The 14,818-nt window shown below is 37.6% G+C and overlaps 1 protein-coding gene across 3 annotated transcripts; it reads right to left on the bottom strand.

Annotated features, from left to right (window-relative positions):
* Positions 1-2,510: 2,510 nt before the first annotated feature.
* Positions 2,511-11,874, bottom strand: LOC145630900 (uncharacterized). 3 transcript variants are annotated; one of them, XM_081683025.1, is made up of 5 exons: positions 11,561-11,874; positions 11,356-11,479; positions 4,680-4,884; positions 3,129-3,269; positions 2,511-3,006 (listed from the first exon to the last, which is right to left on the bottom strand). In XM_081683025.1, the coding sequence occupies exons 1-5, from the start codon at positions 11,644-11,646 to the stop codon at positions 2,864-2,866; spliced, it is 699 nt and encodes a 232-aa protein (XP_081539151.1). In that variant the 5' UTR covers positions 11,647-11,874; the 3' UTR covers positions 2,511-2,863. The 3 variants fall into 3 exon arrangements, with proteins under 3 accessions (XP_081539151.1, XP_081539152.1, XP_081539150.1); XM_081683026.1 differs by having other exon boundaries at positions 3,129-3,272; positions 11,356-11,462; positions 11,561-11,871; XM_081683024.1 differs by having other exon boundaries at positions 3,129-3,272; positions 11,561-11,870.
* Between the last annotated feature and the right edge of the window lie 2,944 nt (positions 11,875-14,818).

Genomic DNA, 14,818 nt, shown 5'->3' with positions numbered 1-14,818 from the left:
AAAATCATTAATCATTGTCTAGCAACAGATAATGACGACCCAAAAGAACGAACTTATTATCTCCATAATAGTGATCCTTGATATATCTAGTAATTGCACTTATCGAAGACAGAACTCCTTCAATTATATGCTATGTTCACTGGGCCATATTCATCTCTTTCGATTTTATTCTTCCTCTAAAATAAGTTTAAACAAAATAACACAAGTTTTTGGCAAAATAATACAATGTTTAATTAATATAAAAAAAAAATTTATATTTAAAAAATAACACCAAGTTTAAGCAAAATAACATCATACGTAAAAAGATCATTATATGATTTAAACCAAAATAACACAATATAATGTTTTAACAAAAAAACAAAAGACTAATATAATAAATACTAACATAATATTTAAGCAAATAACATTATAGTTTAGCAAAATAATATAAGGTTCAATTCAAAATAACTCATGGTTTTAACATAAATACGTGGATAGCATGGTAGTATGGTATCCAAGGAGTACCATACTCCAGGAGTACTTGAGACTAACTCTTTAAATCTATCCAACGAGCGCGACACTTGGCGAAAAGTTGAAACGCCAAGTGTCGCTACCTCGTACCGTGGCTAAAAGTTTAGCTTTATATATTAGTTATATGATTATTTTATTTCTCAAAAAATTTATCTTTTTTTTTTTTTTTTTTTTTTTTTTTTTTTTGAAATTGTTCAAGTATATGTGGAATTCTTAGTGGCATGGAACTAACTCATCTAAGAGATACTGTTATTTTTATAGTACTCAGAATTCATCTTGTGTACTGTGGGAAGGAGGGAATATGTGTTACTATAGTTACACCCAAAATCAAGTATAATACTCCTTTCGTTCCATAATATAGTTTTTGTTTGTATTTTTTTTTAACGGTATTTAGGATATAAGATGAAAAAGTGGATGGAGTACATTAATTAAAATTAAAAGTTCAATTATAGACAAAAGTTTGAGAGAGAAAGTGGAAAAAACTACAAAGCATGAGCAAAATTCAAGGGTAATTTAGAAAGCACAATGAATATAGTTAAAAAAAGAGATGTGTCTAATTTATCTTCTAGATAAACAAAATGGGGTATAATTGTCTTTTCAAGTATTAGTTGAGAGGTACATGTATCTTTTCACGTACTAGTTTTTTTTTTTTTTTTTGGTGTTTAGAGAGCCACAAAGGCGGGTGATGAGAATCTATCCCAAGATCTCTTGTAATCGGGAGGGGAGCTTTAACCACTTGAGTCATCCCTCACTCTCTTTCACGTACTAGTTAAGAGGTTCATGTGTAATTTCCTAAATGCAAGTTGCAAACAGTAATTGGACAGCTCACCAAAAGTACTGAATGACCATGCTTTTTGACTATATTTACAGAAATTGCCACCAGATGAACAAAATTCGTTAATCTGGTAGACAAATTTGTATTTGCATGTTAAAAAAATGATAGTATAACAATAGAAATAAGAACGTTATTTTGGATCTCCAAAATAGAAAAATAGGAACTAAATTATAGCAGCAGCAGTAGGCCAGTAGCAGTAGCAGTGAATCTCAAAAGAACAGGGGCCACGTCATGTTTGCTAGTTAGTGCATATCATAAAAGGGTTCTATGATAGGGGTTCTATCACTCTATGATAGGTTAGTACCCTTGGCCTGTTTAGTAGCCGATTATGAATGATGATAATGAAAATGAATTTTTAGTGTATATTAGAAATGAAATCAAGATTGTAATCTCCATGGTAATGCAATTTCATCTTCAAGCATGTGTTGTCTTCATGTTTTTTCATGTATAGGTGGAAACGAAAATTTATAAAGAAAAATGCACAATTTGGGGTGAATAACCATTGCTGTTAGAATGAACCTTGATAAATACAAACACGTTCTCATTACCATCATGTATGAGTGTATGACCTACCAAGGGGGCTGTTAGTAGGAATAAAGGAGTGCATAGGTAATGATACATAAGAATGATAAATGTCAAGTCAATGTAAATTTGACACTTAAGTTGTTACATTGTTTTCTTAAAACATTTTGTAAAATTGGACGGATACAGAAATGATTAACATTATTCAAGTACTTTTGAGAGAAAAGAAAGCACTTAAGAATGAGCTCCGCCCCCTAAGAGAACCCCCTTGAATGAGTTGTGCAAGTAATTATAATTGGGGTTGACAATAGTTTCTTTGATTCTAGGCATGATATCACTATAATAGTTTTTGCACAATATAGTTGGGGTTAAACTTTTATAGGCCTAGCTGAATGGATTAAGCATTTGGGCTAAAAGCAAAGCCACAAGTCATGATGCCTTTCCCCATTTCGCAAAGCATGCCTTTTTTACCATTCAAAACAAGCGTTTTTCATATTTTATTCTTAAATGCTTTTACAATGTCTATTCATATATCATTCAAGCATCTTTCTAGTTTAATTTACATAATACAGAGACTGTGACTAAATTATTCCAAAGCGAACTTTGAGAAGACACAAGCATTATTCGAGTTTCAAGGGTTGAGAAACTCCAATATTTTGACCCTATCTATGATATTTAAATCAAACCTTAAAGCCAACTTATGGCATCAAATGATCAAATCTCTTGCATTGTTCATAAGATATTGAAAACAACAGTTGGTTCTATGATGAGTTGTCCATTGATCTCCTAAAGATCCTTTGATCTCGCCCATTATTTGCACGCCCAAAAACAAGGATCACAGATATTAGGATATTAGTATCTAGTTATCTACACATATATATAGTATAAACTTGCTTAGAGATTCAACATGTAAGTAGAATTTGGCGTGAGTCCTCATTTACAGAGAAGTCAGATTGCTTAATCATACCATGGTAGTACAAACGCATTGGTTAATAGTTAAAGGTGGTCAAAAGTGCTTAATTCATCTAGTCCTCCGACTGTGGTTGTTGAACCCATGCCTTCCCACATTTCCGTGCTCCCAACTTCAGCACTGTCGATACCTTCTCTCTCAGGTTCCCAGAAACCAGTTCCATTTTCATCTGCCGGACCAAAATTTAAGTCACATTTCATTCTTTCTATACTCCATAGTTCCATGCCACATTGATTAATAAACCTCAAGTATGACAGTAGTAGCAATAGTTTGGAATAACGTAGTACTTACAATGGTTATAAAGAGGCCTTTGTTTCTTATTGCTACAGGTATTTCTTCCAAGGGATCTTCTCTTTGGCTTGGGGTCATCTCCTAGGACTAACAAATGATTTTGACTATGCTGCTTTGAAGCACCTTCTGATTGTGATGGATCTGCTGCAGTTCAGATAAATAAACCAAAAAAGGATTACTTCAGTAGTGTTTGAACCAATGAAAAAGTCGGCATTGTGGTTAAATCCTTCGATATTTGATAAAAACCATACTAATATGCTGGATTAAGACCACCTAGTATATGTCAGAACGACTCAGAAGGCATACGACATAGATACTAAGGCATAAATTGTTAAAATACAGGAGGAATGAAAAGCAGTACAGAAAAACAGAGAGAATAAGTTGTAAAATCTCTATTTAACAAGAAGCATAAACTCATCGATCAACAATATACAATGTAGAAATTATAGTCAAAAGCTATGACTTACAGCTTACCTCACTATTGGAAGTAATTTTCAGGCAGTGACATTGTCAATAATCATGTTAAACGTTCAGTTCTACAAGCATGCCTCAAACATATCTTCTAGCCTTTTGATCTTAATCAACTTACAATGGTTAGATTGCGGTCTTAGACTCTTGGTTTATTTGAATTCTGATACAGTAATGGATCTATCTCTAGGCTTGTCCGCTTGACAATATCTGTATGCATAATCAGATTTTATTTCTAGGAGTGAGATCTTTATGGGCACTTACCACACCATCCCTTGAGAATAAATAGCGAAAATAAGACCTGTTTTCTCCAATAGTTGGTTGAAGTCCAATTATTAATTTCCATGTCATACATATTGAATAGTAAAAGTGTGGAGTAAGTGCCTAAGGTTTCAATGAAAGAAATGCACAATATCATGTTTGTGGTTTCCAAACGAAATCAGAGACTTGATACAATGGACAGACAATGACACAATTTAAAGAGATTAAACATCAGATGATCAGAATAATAAATTATTAGAAGAGTCGAAGAGAGGAGAATATTGTTCTCATAGTGTAAGGCAAACTAACAATGTTGAATATGGCAAATCAAAGTAAACTTGAAAGTCCAATTATTAGTTGTGATTTGTTGCACATTTACTTATTTAGAGCAAAGTTTTTTTTTAGGGAATCCTTATCAACTTTAATACTCCGTATTACTGATTTTAATAAGTTGCAACGAAACCTAAGTCTGAGTAGCCCATCAACTCTTCCTAATCTCTTTTAATTCTCAAGAACATCATTGTCCATCCTTATTAACATTATGGAAATATTAGCTGCAGGTCAGAAAATCTGAAGCAAATTGGATTCCTACTGTGTTGCTACACTTTCAAAATCTGCAAATTCCTAACTCACTCATGTAGACATGTTCCTAAATTTTTTGCGAGGACTAATGATTAAGTATGAAAACAGAAAGAAATTTCCTAACAATTATATGAAGAAACAGGAAGACAATATGTTATGCATTCAGCATTTGACAATTTAGTGTACAAAAACAAAAATGTACACCATAGCTATGAGACTGCATCAAAAGATTGCACTAACCATTCAAGCATTCAGAAGACCTCTTTTTGTTTCCTCCTGAATCATTGAACAGCTTAAACACTGAATCTTCAATCACGTGCCCCTTTTCATCACGAGGTCCTTCGCAATCATATTGCTCACCTCTCAAAATGGATTTAGTTCTTGGATTGCAGTTTGCTGCCAAGGGAGAAGTCTCGTTCTTGACCACCGAGAATGTTTTGTCATCCTTTATTACAGCAGTGAATATGTTGTAAAAATTATCAAGTTGAACAAATTCTAGGAAAGAATAGTTTAAGACTAAAGCAATAATGCTCCCTTTGAATGAAACTGTGAGAGGAACACATATCCAACCATAAAAATAAATGAAATCCAGTCCAATGTTTATCAATTTAACTTAAAACTTAAAATTGTATAGAATATAGTTTCCATCTAATTGCAGTAGAGAAGAAATAAGTGATATTTACAGAAGTTGCAATCTACAAGTAGAAAAACAGTTAAGACTTCTTAGATGAGGCTTACTCATGTTACTGCAATACACTCACCTCCACCTCCACCTCCACCTCCACCCATACTGACATACAGCAGAAGGAAAGGACAAAGGCAGCAGCAATTCACAACACAAGCAACGCAGCAGTAACGGCTTGAAGGAATGTGGCAGGAATTTGACAGCTTACCTTTTATTAATTACATAGCTAAAAGACAAATGGTAGTAGTTGTAACAATCAAGGCATTAGGCCATTTGCTTGTATCTCAAGTAGTATAAATAGACTAGCTTAAGGAGAGAGAGAGTCATTCAGAAATATTGTATTAAGAACCCTTGGAGAGTAATGGCCTAAAGCCATGTTATCATTCGCAAGCTCATAGCTCAATCAAACACTACCTTGTTGCTATTCTCTGTTATTTCACGCTTACCGTTGCAATTGGTATCAGAGCATCATGCCTCCGACGTCGCCCACGGTGACTCCGGAGAGGATAGCCGCGCTGGAGGAACGAGTAGAAGAAATCCTCGATAAGGTCGGCGATGGGGAGAACTCCATACAGAAGGCGCTGAAACAGGACCAAGATAAATTTTTTGAGGAAATGAGAATGATGATGCTGGGGATGCAGAATCAGGTGAACGGTTCCGGGGAGGGAGGTCAAGGAGGAATCCGAATCGGCAACTGGGATCCCGGTTCCAGCGGCGGATTTCGACACTACCACCACGAACAACAAGGGGGTAACAGCAACTGGAGATTCCGGAAGCTGGATATGCCCGTTTTCGAAGGGTCTGACCCTGATGGGTGGATCTTAAGAAGTGAACAATACTTTCAGTTTTATAAACTGACGGAGACGGAGAAGTTGCAGGCCGCCGTTGTGGCCATGGATGGTGATGCTCTGAGGTGGTATCAATGGGAAAGCCGCCGTCGACCGGTGGTAGGTTGGGAGGACGCCAAAAATCGAGTCTTGAATCAGTTCCGACCCGTTAATTCGGGAAGCTTGCACGAACAATGGCTCGCCGTGGAGCAAACCACGACGGTGGTGGAGTACAGGCGGGTCTTTATCGAAAAGGCCTCACCTTTGATTGATGTTCCAGAAAGTATCATGAAAGGGCAATTTATTAACGGTTTGAAGGAGGAGATTAGGGCGGAGATCCGAATGCTAAACCCGTTTACCCTCGAAGACGCCATGGACCTCGCAATACGGGTTGAGGAAAGGAACCGGGTCAATAATCTCAAGAAAACGGGTGGGGCGTTTACTAAGCCCGGACCCTATTCGTATTACAATCGGAGCCCAGCCTCTACGCTTCTCGGGGGCGGGCCAGCCCAAACTTCAAACCCTAGAACTTATAACCCCAGCCCAATCAGGAGTAACCCACCAAACAACTTCAGCACAGCCCAAAGCTCTCACCAAACACAAGCCCAGACTCAGCAAGCTTTATCCACTTCAGTTAATACACCTTCCCAAAGTTTCCCAACCCGATCTAACCCAAGTACCTCGAGGTTCAGTGGCATGGTGCGAAGGCTAACCGAGAAGGAAATCCAAGAGAAGAGGGAAAAAGGACTCTGTTTTAGGTGTGACGGAAGGTGGACGGGACCCACCCATGTGTGCTCCGCCAAGGGACTTAGTGTCCTGTTGGTGGAGGAGGAGGAGGAGCATGACGGAGAGGGGGAGCTCCAAGCGTTAGAAACCCCGGCGGAAGAAGAAGAGGAAATTCCCGTGAATGTGTCCATGTGTTCCATTGTTGGGTTAACTAACCCGAGAACTATGAAATTCACCGGGAAAATCCACGGTAAGGAGGTGGTAGTGATGGTCGACCCGGGAGCCACGCACAACTTCATTTCGGCTATCTTAGTGGAGGAGTTAGCTCTACCGGTTGAGGGTAGTCATTCTTTTGGTGTCACCTTGGGAAATGGGGAAGCGGTGAAAGGCCGCGGCCAATGCAAAGGGGTGCGGTTGAGGATAAATGATGAGCCTGAAATAATGGAGGACTTTTTACCCCTTCAATTGGGTAACACCGATGTAATATTGGGTGTGCAATGGTTAGAAAAGCTTGGGGAGGTAGTTACTAATTGGAAGCTCCAAGTGATGAAATTCAAGAAGGAAGGAAGAACGGTAATTGTCAAGGGGGACCCGTCACTAGCTCGCACGGGAGTGACACTTAAAGCCATGATGAAAACTATCCGAAAGCATGGAGGGGGTCTTTTGGTGGAATTGAACCAAGTGGAAAAAAATGTGGTGAGTGCGGGTAGTGGTGTTCCTGACTTTGTCCAAGGGGTGTTGAGTGAGTTTAGTGAGGTCTTTGATGCGCCTCAAGGGCTGCCCCCGGTTAGAGGACACGAGCACTCCATCGTGCTCAAGGAGGGGAGTAACCCAGTAAGCGTGCAACCTTACCGATACCCGCAATTCCAAAAAGATGAGATTGAGAGGCTTATTAAGGAGATGTTAGAGGCCGGTATCATCCGACCATCCTAAAGCCCATTTTCAAGTCCCGTTCTTCTCGTGAAGAAAAAGGATGGGTCGTGGCGATTTTGTGTCGACTATCGGGCCCTAAATAAAGAAACGGTGCCCGATAAATACCCCATTCCCGTGATTGATGAGCTACTAGATGAGTTACATGGTGCACGGGTTTTTAGTAAGCTCGATTTGAAGGCCGGATACCATCAAATATTGGTGCGCCCGGAAGACACACACAAGACGGCTTTTAGGACCCATGAGGGTCATTACGAATTTTTGGTTATGCCATTCGGATTGACCAACGCTCCGGCCACTTTTCAAGCCTTGATGAATGATGTTTTCCGGCCCTTCTTGAGGAAATTCGTACTAGTCTTTTTCGATGACATTCTTATATATAGTACGAGTCATGAGGAGCATCTAGAGCATTTGCGGGTGGTATTGGCCACACTCAAGGCCCATGTGTTATTTGCAAATTTTAAGAAGTGTGAGTTTGGAAAAGGGGAAGTGGCTTATTTGGGCCACATGATCTCTAAGGATGGGGTTGCTGTGGATCAAGAGAAAATACGGGCCATGGTGGATTGGCCCACCCCAAAATGCTTAAGGGATCTAAGGGGTTTTTTGGGCCTAACGGGCTACAACAGGAAATTTATAAGACACTATGCACACCTAGCCCAACCCTTAACTGATCAGTTAAGGAAAGACAACTTTGGGTGGTCTTCTGATCATGCCTTTACTCAATTGAAGTCAGCGATGACCACAACGCCGGTTTTGGTGATGCCGGACTTCCACAAGATGTTTGTGGTGGAGTCCGACGCATCGGGCTACGGCCTCGGTGCGGTTCTGATGCAGGAGATGAGACCCGTGGCTTTCTTTAGCAAGGTTTTAGGCCCAATGGGAAGGAGCAAATCGGTGTATGAAAAAGAATTAATGGCTGTGTGTTTGGCTATACAGAAATGGCGACACTATTTGCTCGGCCGGAGGTTTGTGGTGCGCAGCGATCAGCAAAGTCTCAGATTTATAATGTAGCAACGAGAAGTGGGGTCGGAATATCAGAAGTGGGTTAGAAAGTTAATCGGATTCGATTTCGAATTACAGTACAAACCAGGGGTTGCAAATCGAGTGGCTGACGCCCTTTCGCGGAAGGGGGAGGTGGGAAATGCGGCAGATTTGGGGGTTTTAGTAGCCACACAAGGGGTGGACTGGTCAGTATTGGACGAGGAGAGTGCGCGGGATGGATTTATACAGAGATTGAAGGGAGAAATTGCAGCAGGGGAGTCTGGTAAGGGATACACGGTTGAAGACAACCGTTTCCTTTATAAAGGCAGAGTAGTACTACCATCCCACTCTAGCCTCAAGGCGGTTCTTTTAAGGGCATACCACGACTCACCGGAGGGAGGACACGAGGGTGAGACGAAAACATACATTCGAATGGCGGCTGACTGGTGTTGGGCCGGAATGCGAAAGGAGGTGGCTGAGTATGTGCGGCGGTGTGTAGTGTGTCAAAGGAATAAGTTCTCCCAACGGTCGCCGGCAGGGCCGCTACAACCTTTGCCTATACCGGAGAGAGTGTGGAGTGACATAACTATGGACTTCATTGAAGGCCTTCCAAAATCCAAAGGGGTCGATACAATTTTAGTTGTGGTAGATCGCCTATCTAAATATGCCCACTTTTTGGGGTTGAAACACCCCTTCACGGCTGTTGGAGTGGCGGAGATTTTTATGAGAGAAATTGTTCGATTGCACGGAATGCCGGAGAGTATAGTGACTGACCGAGATAGGATTTTTGTCAGCAACTTTTGGAAAGAGCTCTTTCGGCTCCAAGAAACAGGGTTGAAGCGGAGCACCTCATATCATCCTCAGACGGATGGGCAATCGGAAGTGGTGAACAAGCGACTGGAGACTTATCTCCGCTGTTTCGCCGGGGATCAACCGAAGACATGGGCCAGGTGGTTGGGATGGGCCGAGTACTCGTACAACACCTCGACTCACTCATCAACTCACATGACTCCATTCAAGGTCGTGTACGGGAGAGATCCTCCTAAGTTATTTCGCATAGGAGTGGGGCAAACTACTGTAAATTCGGTTGAGGAAGTCCTTCAAGAGAGGGACGTGATTTTGGATGAACTGAAATTACACTTGACTCGTGCTCAGAAGGTTATGAAGGAGAACGCCGACATTCACAGGAGGGATGTAGAATTTAAGGTGGGCGATATGGTATTCCTTAAACTGCAGCCGTATCGGCAACACTCATTAGCAAGGAGGCCATTCGAGAAATTGGCAGCACGCTATTATGGGCCTTTTGAGATCACGCAAAGAGTCGGGAAAGTAGCCTACAAACTCCTCTTACCAGAGACATGTAAATTGCATCCAGTATTCCATGTGTCACAATTGAAGCAGGCATTGGGAAATGTCATGAGCTCACCATTAATTCCAGAGCAAATCACCCCAGAATTGGAGTTAATTGTGGAGCCTGAGGCGGTATTAGACAGCAGGCCTAAGCTTGGGAGAAGGGATGGATTGGACGTGTTGATTAAGTGGCAAGGGTTGCCTGAATTTGAGGGCACTTGGGAAGATGCCGAGGCTGTGAATGCGAAGTTCCCTGCATTCCACCTTGAGGACAAGGTGGCACTTTTGGGGGGGAGTATTGCAATACACTCACCTCCACCTCCACCCATACTGACATACAGCAGAAGGAAAGGACAAAGGCAGCAGCAATCCACAACACAAGCAACGCAGCAGTAACGGCTTGAAGGAATGTGGCAGGAATTTGACAGCTTACCTTTTATTAATTACATAGCTAAAAGACAAATGGTAGTAGTTGTAACAATCAAGGCATTAGGCCATTTGCTTGTTTCTCAAGTAGTATAAATAGACTAGCTTAAGGAGAGAGAGAGTCATTCAGAAATATTGTATTAAGAACCCTTGGAGAGTAATGGCCTAAAGCCATGTTATCATTCGCAAGCTCATAGCTCAATCAAACACTACCTTGTTGCTATTCTCTGTTATTTCACGCTTACCGTTGCAGTTACCCAACCTTTATCCTAAAGAGAGGTCACATTTGACAGATTGACATAAAAATCGCGGTATCACCTGTTGTCAAGAACACCAACCCCCCACCCCCTCCTCTCCTCATACTCATTTAGGTATATTTTGACACCCATATCTACGATACATCTATCCCTTATTCCTTACCAGTCTTGTAACTAGCCTTAGCATCGTAATGTGTTTCCTTAGCAAATGCTCGAGGGTAGATTATGTGTTCTCTCTTGCATCCTTCTAGCCCACTGCCTAAAAAGACACATTACTGTTCCAACTTCCAAAATCATCTCATCCTTGTTCCATTCACTAAAAAGTTTCTCTCAGAATTCTTAATCATTTTATCCCCAATAAAGGATACAGTCTATTAAATTAACTAATAACCAAAACCAACCAATCAAGCAATAACAAGTTAAATTATAGGCTTATAGCCCGTAAATACTCCTTCCGTCCTAAATTAATTGTCATATTACAAAATTATTTGAACCATCAATATGACAACTAAATCCAAACCGAGGTATTGAGAAATCTTGCAAATTATATATTCTGGTTTACAATCTTGCATATTCAAAATAACACTCTAACATTTCCCAAATTAAATTCCAAAAAAAAGAAAAATCTCTAGGGTTTCACTAGTTTAAAAAAACAAATAATTCCCAACAAATTCAATAAAAATAAAAATAAAAATAAAAATAAAGAACGAAAAACTGAAATTGGCTAAAATTACCTTATCAAAAGGAAGAACAGAAGTTGTATGTAACTTGCGATTAAGGAAATCAGTAAAAGAGAGATTGGAACCACGTTTGTTCTTGTTTGAAAGCACACCTGACCCATCTGAATGATTGGTAGAGCTGTAATGAAATTAGGGTTCTTCAAAAAATACCCAAATCAGCAATAAAATTATTGAATTAATTGAAATTTTGTTTTATTACCATGGTTGAGCATATTGATGATTGAAGGTGGAAAGAATTGAACGTTGCCCAGGTGCTCTAATTGGAGTAGAACTTTTTGGTTTCATCTGTAGATTTATCTTATTGATTCAATGCTAATTTTTTCTGAGAATTGATTCAAAGTAATTGTTAAATTGTACGGAGCATAGTGAAAGAACTTGTGGAATTTCCTTCACCAAAAAAAAAAAAAAAGAACTTGTGGAATTTTATTTTATTTTCAAAATTTTTGGAGGGGTTTTGAAAGATTTCTGTGATTTAGCGCCAAACTTCAAATTTAGAACGCTCTATTTGGAGAGAAATTTTAGACAAAAAGATATTGTTGTATTTGGTAAATAATTTATTTCATTATTTGGGTTAAATTAGTTTTATTTGATCGATATTAGCTTTTTTTTTTTTTTTTTTTTTTTTGAACAATCAATATTAGCTTATTGACTAGTACTCCATAGTCACTTTTGTTAAAAAATCACGGGAATTAAAGAGAAATAAATAAAGTACATTGAAAAAGTAAATTTACATTTGGTATGTAAAAAAATAGAGAGAAAAAGTAACTAAAGTACATTGAAAAGTGAAATTTACATGGAAAAGTTAAATTTGGGCAAATATTTTTACAAATGTTAGAGAATTTTGGTAAAAAAATAATATTAATGGTACTTGAAAAAAGCAAATGTGAGTAACATTTTGAGTCACCAAAAATAGCAAAAGTGACTATCAATCGGAGACGGAGGGTGTAATAAATAACTTAATTTAAAGTACTATGTGGTGGGAAGTTTAGAGCTTATTCCACTAAAAAAAACCTCGTTTTTAAAAAGCTTGTTTAAAAGCCTTTTCTAATATCATTTTGTTTCTTAACAATTTATTATGGAAATTTTGCATAGAACTACACTAAAAATAGGGTCATTTGTGAACAATTACTCATTTTTTTTTATTTGTTTAAAACTACTTACAAGTTTGAAAACGTTTGGGTAGCACTACCCACTAACATTTTTCGTCCAATTAAGATGTTATTGAAGCCCTACTTTTTTCACTTTTGCCACCCAATTAACTCCCCAATTTGTTTTAAGGTTTTAATTAGGCCCTAATTAACTTAATTAGGATTTTAATTAGGATTCATTTTAGGGTTCATGAGTTTAGTATTATTTGGGGATTATGATTTCTAAGGTTTGAGGGTTTAATTGAATTCGGGTTTTTGCTTATTTTAATATTAATTGGCCATTGTATTGACAAAAGTGAAAAATTGGGCCAAAGTAACATTTTAATTGGACGGAAAACGTTATTGGACAGCACTACCCAAACATTTTCAAATTTGTAGGTAATTCTAAACAAATAAAAAAAAAAAAGGGTAGTTGTTGTTCACAAATGAACCTATCTTTAGGCTAGTTCTACACACAAATTTCCATTTATTTATTATATTTTCATGTTCCCAAACATTTTCTAGAGTTTTATATATATTTTTACTTATTTAATTGGTAAAGAGTTACTTCACTCTTTTACTCACAATGTTTTGCCATTTACATTAACCACACATGCATTCCATTAAAATGGTATTTGGTGATTTATATGTAATATTTAAGAACTAATATAATCATGTAAAATTTTGTCAATCTTCCTTCAAGATCAACTTTTAATAATTTCACTCCATGATAAATGCTACTCTTATCAATGATTGATCAATTTTTATACACCGACGAGTGTAAAAGTCAAAATATTACATGCATGTAAAAATAACGGAAAAAAGTGAATAATCGGTAATCAATAACCACTAATAGACATCAAATACAAATTTATTAGTGAAAGTAACAAAATTGTACCAAAAAAGACAACCAAAATTCAATTGCTAAATAAGACTTTTTTTTTTCTTCTCTTTTAACTACTAAGCATCTAAACAACATATGGAATATATATCCAGTTTTCATTGTCCGTAACATTCAACATTAATTAATTAGTAGGGTACTCATATACGAGATCCACATTTCATACACGTACGACACATCTTTATACTTCGTATATATATTCTTTCATCTAATAGAGGAACAAACATACCACTCGTGAGGAGGGTTTCCTACTGTTTTTCTTTTTTCTTACCCTTAAAAAAAAAAAAAAAAAAAAGGGAACAAACAACTTATACAAGTGTATATACTAAATGTATATAGAAGTAAGCAAGTACTAGATCTGCTAGGCCGGAGATAATAATCAACTCTTCATAATTTTTACTACTAAACAAGCTAATTAATTATCATGTTCGTTCCGTGCATGTAATTAATTACTTGATGTATATATGTATATCAATGGTGAATTGGAGACTTCCCTTTGACGGGGGTGTAATCCATCATCGTTACATCACCTTCATTATATACTTCTACGTTATCATCAACGTTAATAGTCGTTGTACTTGGAACAACATCATGGTTGTGAATGTTCTTGTTCATTGGAGTTATTGTTCCTTCATTTTTCATTGGCACATTCCTACTTGCATCTATATATGTACCATCAAAACAAGAATAATTAAAACAAATAAAAATAATTAAGAATCAATATAGAATGCAAATAAGATGATTCAATGAATATTATAAACTATATGAACAAATTAAAACGTTACATATTTTATGTACCTATAATAGGAGCAGAAATGAGGCAAAGGAAGACGAGCACGACGAGCACCAAAAGCTTGCATGTTGGCACGGCCATCTTAGGAGTTTACTCTTGATATTGGTGGGATATATGGTTACTTAGGGTTGATTATGGTGTTGGTTAATTAATTTTTTAGCTTAATTAATTATTTGTATGGTGTTATGTGTTAACTTATTAGACAGTAGTTCAAAATCTTCATATATATAGAAAGAGGAAGTAGGGTATCATAAGGTATTTTGGTGTAACTAAAATATCCGTTGATTTGTATTAATTTGTTAGTATATGTAGTGTAACCCACATAATTATACGTCCATATATGACATTTAAACATGGATTATATTTGTGTGTTTATTTATGCAACAAGTTGGGACACCAGGCCACCATGTAATTTTCACGGCAAACACAATCAAACATGCATACATGTCACCTTTTTTGTAAATCGAATCAGAAATTACAAGGCGATCGGACACTTTTTTTTCTTGATATATATATATATGAATGCATGTATCACATTTATAAATATACTAATTTTGTGTCCCGGACGATGCCCATGTTGTTTATTGAATTTTCCGATAAATCTTTTGGCTTGAATGTCAAATACGGTCATATAAT

The sequence above is a fragment of the Chenopodium album genome, chromosome 5, assembly GCF_948465745.1.
Source record: "Chenopodium album chromosome 5, dcCheAlbu1.1, whole genome shotgun sequence".
NCBI classification, from domain to species: domain Eukaryota; kingdom Viridiplantae; phylum Streptophyta; class Magnoliopsida; order Caryophyllales; family Amaranthaceae; genus Chenopodium; species Chenopodium album.
Note: the sequence above shows the minus strand (reverse complement) of the source record. Positions and strands in the feature narration are given on the sequence as shown.